This window comes from Babylonia areolata, chromosome 9 (assembly GCF_041734735.1).
Source record: "Babylonia areolata isolate BAREFJ2019XMU chromosome 9, ASM4173473v1, whole genome shotgun sequence".
NCBI lineage: Eukaryota > Metazoa > Mollusca > Gastropoda > Neogastropoda > Buccinidae > Babylonia > Babylonia areolata.
In genome coordinates this window covers 21457905-21467904 of record NC_134884.1, presented here as the reverse complement: position 1 = coordinate 21467904, position 10000 = coordinate 21457905, and the positions used below count along the sequence as shown (strand labels likewise).

Sequence of the window (10000 nt, the reverse complement as noted above, 5' to 3'; positions counted from 1 at the left end):
ACACATCGGTTTTTGTTGCTGTTAGCTTCTTTTTTTGTCTCGTTTAGGACTGTTTTCCTACCCTTTTCTAGATTCCAGGAATCCGCAGTGTGTTTCAGCTCGTCAACCAAAAGCAGTAGTTCAACGAACTGGTCCCAGAAGACACAGACCAGATTCCACCCCCCCCCACCCCCAACCCCCCAACCAGCCACCCCCACCTTTCCACCTACCCCAAAACCACCTCATCCCCTCCCTCACCCCCCACCCTCCCTCACTACTGCACAAGATCCTAGGAGATCTGTCAACTGTTTGAGGAACCTGGAAAACCGGTTCAGGACGACGACCTTTTCACCTCGAAAAATCGTCCTCTGAGGAACGCAGTAATAGTGTTTTGTCGGCTTTGCTCGGTCTTCCCTGTCATCCATCACTGTCAGCAAGTACAGAACGAGTCTGGGCAACCACCACCGCCAGTAGTCCTTTCCAAGTGAATATTCGACACAAAAAAAAGGAAAGCAACGAAGACAAGACAAAAAAAGAAGAAAAAAAAAAGAGAAAAAAGACAAAGACAAAACAAAACAAAACAGCAACACAAAAAAGAAAGAAAGAAAGAAAAAAAGAAAAGAAAAGCAATTAAGAAAGAAAAGACAGAGAGAGACAGACATAAGGAAACAATTAACCACGCAGCTTATAGCCAGCCGACCAATGAAAGAACCCCGAGCACCTACCAAAACCGCTAACCAAAACACAGCGAAAACAGAAAACATATGAATAAATCATAAGGTATTGTCAGTTGACCTCAGGTCAAGGTTACAGAGAGAAGTCAAGGCCGCAAACGGCGTCACAACGGGGACGCGGATTGCTGTGACTGGTCCTGCTTTTTGGACATGCTTTTAATGGTTTGGACTTTGGGTGTCAATGCACTCGTTGACTTTGTTTTTTGTTTTTCGTGTATGCTTTCGTTCTTTCCTTCTTTCTCTTCTCTTCCCCTGACTTCTCCTACACACACACACACACACACACACACACACACACACACACACACACACACACACACACACACACACACACACATATCACCCTGTATTTTATTTTCCTCATTTCTTATTTCACTTCATTTTCTTCTTCTCTGTCTTCGTCTTGTTTTCCTTCTTCTTCTTCAGCGTTTTCTTTGTCTTCTTCACCGATGGAAACACACAAACATGGGTTGGAAATGGATCCATCATTAACAAAAACGTACACACCGCTTCACATAAAGGTTAACCCCCACTGTCCGAAAAGAGAACAAAAAGCGTAAAACAAAACTACCACCACGATCACCACGACCACCGCAGCCATGACCACCACCACAACACACCACCACCACCACAGCACACCACCACCACCACAACCACCACGACCACCACCACGACCACCACCACACCACCAACAACAATAGCAAAAACAAACTCCAAGTTACAGTAACCAGGAGGAACAACAGACATGCCTTCGATAAACACAACACAAAAACAAAATTAATGCCAAAGCATCACTCACCTGCGAACGAACGAGAGAAGCGAAAGCGAGCGAGAGATAAACTCTGAACCTGGGTTTGCTCGTGGATGAGGACAGCCGCTCTTGGACCGTTCTTTAAATAGAGGATGGACCAGCTCGGGAAGATGGTGATGATGTGCTGGTGGTGGTTGGTGGTTGGTGACTGGGAGGGAGAACTGGAGAGGAGGGGAGGGTGGGGAGGGTTAGGGGTGGGGAGGGTAAATAGGGGGGATGGGGGGGGGGGTGGTGGAGGGAAGGAGCGGGAAGAAGAAGGGAGGGAGGAAGGGGGAGTCGTTCGTCTTCATCAGCCAGAGTCCAGGTGCAGTGAACTCACTGAGGAGGCTGGGGGTGGGGGTGAGGATGGGGAATGGGGGCGAGGATGGGGGAGGGTGGGGGGTGCGGGGGGGGGAGAGGGACGAAGGACTGGGGGCCGGGAATGGGGGGGGGGATCGTTTGGGCGGGGAGGGGGGGGGGCAGGGAGGCGTGGGAGGGGGATGGGGGGAGGGGCTGGGTGGGATGGGGGGGAGGTTCGGGTCAGTGCCAGCTTCTGGGTGACTCATGACATGGTCGCTCTGTCATGTTCCTGGGGACGTCCTCATTTGTTTCAGTCCTTGGAGGTGAAAAAGAAAAGTACACACACACACACACACACACACACACACACACACACACAGACACACACACACAGTCACACACACACACACGCACGCACACACACACATCTATCTGTCTATTTCTCTCTCTCTCTCTCTCTATATATATATATATATATATGATTATATATATATATATATATATATATATATATATATATGTGTGTGTGTGTGTGTGTGTGTGTGTAAGAAAAAACGAAAAAGAAAAAAAAGTGGAAAATGGGTGTGGAGGCAGAGGTGGGGTGGGGGTCAGGATACGGGGAGGGTGGGGTTGTTGGGGATGGGGGAGGGGTTGGGGGAGGTAGGGTGTGTGTGTGTGGGGGGGGGGGGATCAGCGTTGGAATTCTGGACACGTTCGGTTGGAGGTGACTGGTACTTTTCGGAATTTACATATTACTACATGTACCTGCTACTGTACTCGCCCATGCTGGAAGAGAGTCCGCTTAAAAAATGAAGAAGTGTTTTTTTTTGTTTGTTTGTGTGTGTGTGTGTGTGTGTGTGTGTGTGTGTGTGTGTGTGTGTGTGTGTGTGTGTGTGTGTGTGTGTGTGTGTGTTGCACGGTTTATGTTGTTTAATGTCTTATTTCAAGAAAGAGCATCACTTGCATTTCCAGGCGGTTTGTGAATGACGCATGAGCGCGAAATGGTGCGATTTGTGATGTCATATTTATGTTATAGATGGGTGCGATCCTTTTGTAAAAAAAAAAAGAAAAGATATTTCCCATAGTATATTCAGAGTCCTGTGTCATTACTTGGCACAATATTGCCGCTCCTGTCAGATGCATGCATCATTATAACACCAACACAAAACATAGACGTTTAGAAAGGACTGCCATTAATCAACGTGTCAGTAAGTCAGTTCAAAATTCTAAGTTATGTGATAAAGAAACAAATTAAAACGTAACAGTAACATGATAGTGGAAATACGCATTTTTAAGCTTCTTTTTTAATTGTTTGCGGCCTTGACAGAAGTCATTGTCACTGCGATAATTAGAACAGTGTGGACAGAAAGAACCGTGAGGGCGGGTTCACTTCAGGTGTGAAGACAGCTGCACCTGTCCTGTCTCATTTTGTATTTTGTATTTCTTTTTATCACAACAGATTTCTCTGTGTGAAATTCGGGCTGCTCTCCCCAGGGAGAGCGCGTCGCCATACTACAGCGCCACCCATTTTTTGTTGTTGTATTTTTTCCTGTGTGCAGTTTTATTTGTTTTTCTACACAATTTTGCCAGGAACAACCCTTTTGTCGCCGTGGGTTCTTTTACGTGCGCTAAGTGCATGCTGCACACGGGACCTCGGTTTATCGTCTCATCCGAATGACTAGCGTTCAGACCACCACTCAAGGTCTAGTGGAGGGGGAGAAAATTTCGGGGGCTGTGCCGTGATTCGAACCAGCGCGCTCAGATTCTCTCGCTTCCTAGGCGGACGCGTTACCTCTAGGCCATCACTCCATTATATTATCAGCCCTGCACTGATGGATTTCTCAGTAGCAGAAGAGCTGTCGTTTCCAACGTACTTCTTAAATCTGACAACACGGATACTGATAGCTCAGTGTCTCTGCTGAAGTTGTTCGTTGCTCAGAGACGGGTGTTGTCCGGGTCGTGGCCTGGTGAAGGCGATGTGCCACTGATGGAATGGTTTTTGCTTCAGTGCTGTGCAGTGAGCGAGAGGGACAGTGAGTGAGTGAGGCGATGTGAAACTGGGTGAGAAGCTGGCTTGAGTGTCAAAGACACGAGATGGAGGAGGGGTGGTCACTAGAACAGTGTGATGACAGTGCGTTTGGACTGATGAGGAGGAGGAGGAGGAGGGGAGAGAGAGGGATGAGTGAGATGTCATTTGTGATGTGCACGTTGTGTGTGTGTGTGTGTGTGTGTGTGCGTGTGTGTGTGTGCGCTCAAGTTATGTGCAGCGAGTACTTGTGTTATGCGCATACGCTCGCACACACACACACACACACACACACACACACACACACACACACACACACACAGAGGCACACACACTTGTACACACACACACATACACACACACACACACACACACACACACACACACATGTGCACGCACAAACACACATACCCCCCAACCCCCAGAAAACACATTTATACACATACAAACAACTTGACTTTCGCTAAGCGCTTGCTGCACACGAAAGTGGAGTGGTGATGCAGTGGTAACGCGTCCGCTTGGGAAGCAAGAGATCCTGAGGTGACATTGACAGGTTTGAATCCCACACTCCCCAAGGCGTTGGGATGGTTCCCAAAGGCCACCTAGCCCCCAAGGCGTTGGGGTGGTTCCCAAAGGCCACCTAGCCCCCAAGGCGTTGGGGTGGTTCCCAAAGGCCAGCTAGCCCCCAAGGCGTTGGGGTGGTTCCCAAAGGTGAGCTAGCCCCCAAGGCGTTGGGATGGTTCCCGAAGGCCAGCTAGCCCCCAAGGCGTTGGGGTGGTTCCCAAAGGCCAACTAGCCCCCAAAACGTTGGGATAGTTCCCAAAGGCCAGCTAGTTCCCAAATGCGTTGGGATAGTTCCCAAAGGCCAGCTAGCCCCCAAGACGTTGGGACGGTTCCCAAAGGCCATCTAGCCCCCAAGGCGTTGGGGTGGTTCCCAAAGGCCAACTAGCCCCAAAAACGTTGGGATAGTTCCCAAAGGCCAGCTAGTTCCCAAATGCGTTGGGATAGTTCCCAAAGGCCAGCTAGTCCCCAAGGCGTTGGGATGGTTCTCAAGGGCCAGCTAGCCCCCAAGGCGTTGGGGTGGGTGGTTTCCAAACGCCAGCTAGTCCCCAGGGCGTTGGGATGGTTCCCAAAGGCCAGCTAGTCTCCAAGGCGTTGGGATGGATGGTTCCCAAAGGCCAGCTGGCCCCCAAGACGTTGGGATGGTTCCCAAAGGCCAGCTAGCCCTCAAGACGTTGGGATGGTTCTCAAAGGCCAGCTAGCCCCCAAGACGTTGGGATGGATGGTTCCCAAAGGCCAGCTAGTCCCCAAGGCTGCAGCACTAAGAGCCAGTGCAATCTTACCTTTCCCAGTCCGCTCAGTACCACTGGGCCACCATTCCATCTTGTTAACCTCCTCCCTCCTCCCTTCCCCGTCCCCCCACCCCCTCTTTCCCTTGCTTTCCCTCCCGCCTGCCCTCCCTCCACCCCCACCCCCAACCTCTCTCACCAGTTCATGACATACATACACACGCCCTCCAACATCTGTCAGGTTTTTTTTTTTTTGGTCCTTTCATGTACCGTCACAACATTCCTCCCAACAGGTGTTGTCATAGTTTGATATTTGCACACACACACACACATACACACACACGCACACACACACGCACACACACGCACGCACGCATACACATATACAGACACACACATCACACACACACACACACATCACACACACATACACGCACGCACACACACAGACACTCACACACACACACGCACACATGCATACACACATCACACACACACACACAGACACACACTCACACACACACAGACACTCACACACACACACACACACACACACACACACACACACACACACACACACACACAGACACACACACACACACACACACAAGGACACGGCTACCTGCTGAGGTAAAAAAACACAAGACCAGATTTTCAGCATTCCAGTCACTTCCTTCATGACATTTCGCCTCTGACGTAGATGGCCTACCACCACCACCACCACCACCACCACCAACTCCCTCCCCCCGGCACTACCCTCCCCCCCCCCCAACCACCAACCCCCACCCCCACCTCCTCTCCACCCTGCCCCCAACCCACCTGGTCACCTGTGTTTTTTTAGAGTGGCCAGCAGGCGACATTCCCAAAGGTACAGTTTCACACTCACATGTTGGGGAGACATGAGCCGTGCTCATTGTACATGTATACATACGTGTTGGCGTGCGCTACTCGGAATTATTTATGAGCTGGTGATGGTGACTCTACCTGAGTTTTATATATATATATATATATATATATATATATATATATATATATATATATATGTGTGTGTGTGTGTGTGTGTGTGTGTGTGTGTGTGTGTGTGTGTATATTTGGTCTGGTTATTGGAAGGAACGCTTTATCATGTTCAACGAACAGCATATTTGTGGTGGGGTGGGGGTGGGGGTGAGGAGAGGGGGGTGATAGGGTGACGGGGGGTGGGGGGGATCGAGGGTGAGAATAGTTGCCCGAACATCGCGATGTCTCTGTACTCAGAAACACGGCTTGGTACCAGAAATCCACTCTCTCTCTGTCTCTGTCTCTGTCTCTGTCTCATCCCTCCCCTCCCTTGCCCCCCGCATCACCACCCTTCCCCACCCACAAACCGCATCCCTCTTCCCTACCCACCATTCTTTCTCCCCCTCGGTAGCGGAGTGATAATAAAAATGATAATGATGATAATTTGTATTTGTATTTGTATTTCTTTTTATCACAACAGATTTCTCTGTGTGAAATTCGGGCTGCTCTCCCGAGGGAGATCGCGTCGCTACACTACAGCGCCCCCCCCCCCCCCCCCCCCCTTTTTTCCTTTCCTGCGTGCAGTCTTATTTGTTTTTCCTATCGAAGTGAATTTTTCTACAGAATTTTGCCAGGAACAACCCTTTTGTTGCTGTGGGTTCTTTTACATTTCAGGTGTTTGTATTTCTCGGACCTGGTCGACGCCAGGAGATGATTGGGAACAGAAAGGTGTTGAATACAGTCTTGACATGTAGTACTTTAGTATCAAATCGAAATGGGATGTCCGAAGCAGCATCGTCATCATTCTCATCCCTATCCACCAAAGACGACTGAGGGGAAAAAAACGTAGGTGGCATTTCTGTGCCCTTTTCTTTTCTTTTTTTTTTTTTTTTAGTGGCATGGTCTGACGTTTGCGGTTTATGGTTCATTTACAAGTGTGTGTGTGTGTGTGTGTGTGTGTGTGTGTGTGTGTGTGTGTCTGTGTGTCTGTGTGACTGTGTGTGTGATGCAGGTGAGGTGGCAGAAAACCTCCTATGGGACAATCATTTCTGGCCAGTGTTGCCAGGCAACGAAGGTCAACTGGAGCCACGCTACACGAACGCTGACTACTTGCATCACCTTGACCCAGATGTCAAGGTCATCATCATCCTTCGAGATCCCACGGAAAGGTTAGAGAAGCGTTCGGCACTCAGCAGTCACTGTAAATCCCAGCAAACGGAAAGAAAAGAAAGAAAGAAGAAATGACTGAGTCTCTGGACGAACGAACGATCTGGGATGTCTGTATTCACTCATGGGACAAGTATGGACAAACGTTGAGATCAAAAGATGAAAGGCATTGCCACACTCACCACCCCTTTTAACCCTCTCCGGACCCCAGTTTTTTTGTTGTTTTTTTAATCAGACGATAGTTCGAGGTCCCCATGTGTACAGCATGCACTTAGCACACGTAAAAGAAATCACGACAACAATAGGGTTGTCCCTGGCAAAATGATGTCAGAAAAGATTTCACTTTGATAGGAAAACTAATAAGCATACAGCCAGAGAAAAGATGGAGAGTACCAACCTGCAACGACAGGGTCTCCCTGGGAAGAGCAGCCCAAATTCCACATAGAATAGAATATAGAATAGAATAAAATAGAATAGAACCGCCCTGCAACGACAGGGTCTCCCTGGGAAGAGCAGCCCAAATTCCACATAGAATAGAATATAGAATAGAATAAAATAGAATAGAACCGCCCTGCAACGACAGGGTCTCCCTGGGAAGAGCAGCCCAAATTCCACATAGAATAGAATATAGAATAGAATAGAACCGCCCTGCAACGACAGGGTCTCCCTGGGAAGAGCAGCCCAAATTCCACATAGAATAGAATATGGAATAGAACAGAATAGAACCGCCCAGCAACGACAGAGTCTCTCTGGGAAGAGCAGCCCAAATTCCACATAGAATAGAATATAGAATAGAACAGAATAGAACCGCCCAGCAACGACAGGGTCTCTCTGGGAAGAGCAGCCCAAATTCCACATAGAATAGAATATAGAATAGAACAGAATAGAACCGCCCAGCAACGACAGGGTCTCCCTGGGAAGAGCAGCCCAAATTCCACATAAAAAAGAATATAGAATAGAATAGAATAGAACCGCCCTGCAACGACAGGGTCTCCCTGGGAAGAGCAGCCCAAATTCCACATAGAATAGAATATAGAATAGAATAGAATAGAATCGCCCTGCAACGACAGGGTCTCCCTGGGAAGAGCAGCCCAAATTCCACATAGAATAGAATATAGAATAGAATAGAATAGAACCGCCCTGCAACGACAGGGTCTCCCTGGGAAGAGCAGCCCAAATTCCACATAAAAAAGAATATAGAATAGAATAGAATAGAATAGAACCGCCCTGCAAAGACAGGGTCTCCCTGGGAAGAGCAGCCCAAATTCCACATAGAAAAGAATATATAATAGAATATAATAGAATAGAATATGTTTTTATTACCAAGTGTACCGGGGTCACAAGGAATTTCACATAATGAAATCTACAAAACAGAACAAAACAATACAATACAATACAGTACAAAACATTACAACACAACACAATACAACACAACACTCTATTATATATTTTCACGTACTCGCCCACGTGTTAAAAAAAAAAAAATCATCTTGTCTCGTCCCGTCCTGACATGGTTCCAGACTATACGAGGAGTACCAGAAGGCCGCAGCAGAACAGCAGGGGGTGGAGGCCTCACCTGAAGACTTCCACTCACGGGTGACGTACAGCTTGGACGTCCTGAGGACCTGTCTGTCGACACAACCTCTCCGCTCCTGCGTCTATGACGGCGTGCACGACGACAGCGACACGGCCGTGAGTTGTAATCATTTTTTTCTTTTCTTCCTGTTCTTCTTACACTTCTGGGAGGATTGTTAAGTTGTTAATGGCGATATCCGGTTTCAGTTTCAGATTCAAAGAGGTGTCCAAACGTGCTGACTGAACTATGTACGGTACAGCACATCTGCTGTACATACAGATATATAAATGTATATATATTCTCCCCCTCCACTAGACCTTGAGTGGTGGTCTGGACGCTAGTCATTCGGATGAGGCGATAAATCGAGGTCCCGTGTGCAGCATGCACTCAGCGTACGTAAAAGAACCCACGGCAAAAAAGGGGGTTGTTCCTGGCAAAATTCTGTAGAAAAATCCTCTTCGATAGAAACCCCCCCCAAAAAAACAACAACAAACAAACAAACAAAAAACAAACAAACAAAAAAAACAAAAAAACTGCACGCAGGAAAAAAATACAAAAAAAATGGGTAGCGCTGTAGTATAGCGACACACTCTCCCTGGCGAGAGCAGCCCGAATTTCACACAGAGAAATCTGTTGTGATAAAATGATATACAAATACAAATATACATGTATATATATACATATATATATATATATATATATATATATATATATATATATATATATATATATATATATATATAACAGAAGATGAATCCTGGACTTGCTGACATCACTCCATGAAAATCATTGCACAGGGGTAGATTCTTGAAAGATAAAATGAAAAAAAGGTAAATAACCCCCCCCCCCCACCCCCACCCCCACCCCCACCCCCCCCAAAAAATTGTCCTTTTTTTCTGCTCTCGAATTTTCGCCCAGAGGGTTTCATCCGGAGAGTGTCTATTCTGATAATTATATGTAAAGGAACAGATGCCTGACGCCGCTGGTTAGCCAAGGGATGTACTGTATTGTATTTCTCTTTTCTGTCACAACAGATTTCTCTGTGTGAAGTTCGGGCTGCTCTCCTCAGGGAGAGCGCGTCGCTACACAACAGCGCCACCCATTTTTTTGTATTATTTCCTGCGTGCAGTTTTTTTTGTTTTT

General features: G+C 47.6%; 1 protein-coding gene and 1 long non-coding RNA gene across 2 annotated transcripts in view; one reads left to right on the top strand and one right to left on the bottom strand.

Moving 5' to 3' along the window:
- Positions 1-1554, bottom strand: part of LOC143285911 (uncharacterized) — a 5945-nt gene extending 4391 nt beyond the window's left edge. Inside the window, exon 1 of the long non-coding RNA XR_013055734.1 lies at positions 1513-1554. This is a non-coding gene — a long non-coding RNA (uncharacterized LOC143285911). The remainder of the gene's footprint in view (positions 1-1512) is intronic.
- The window catches only part of LOC143285591 (carbohydrate sulfotransferase 15-like), a 31144-nt gene that overhangs the window by 14689 nt on the left and 6455 nt on the right, over positions 1-10000 (top strand). Inside the window, exons 5-6 of the mRNA XM_076592984.1 lie at positions 7127-7283; positions 8802-8973. Coding sequence (XP_076449099.1) covers positions 7127-7283; positions 8802-8973 — 329 coding nt within the window. The remainder of the gene's footprint in view (positions 1-7126; positions 7284-8801; positions 8974-10000) is intronic.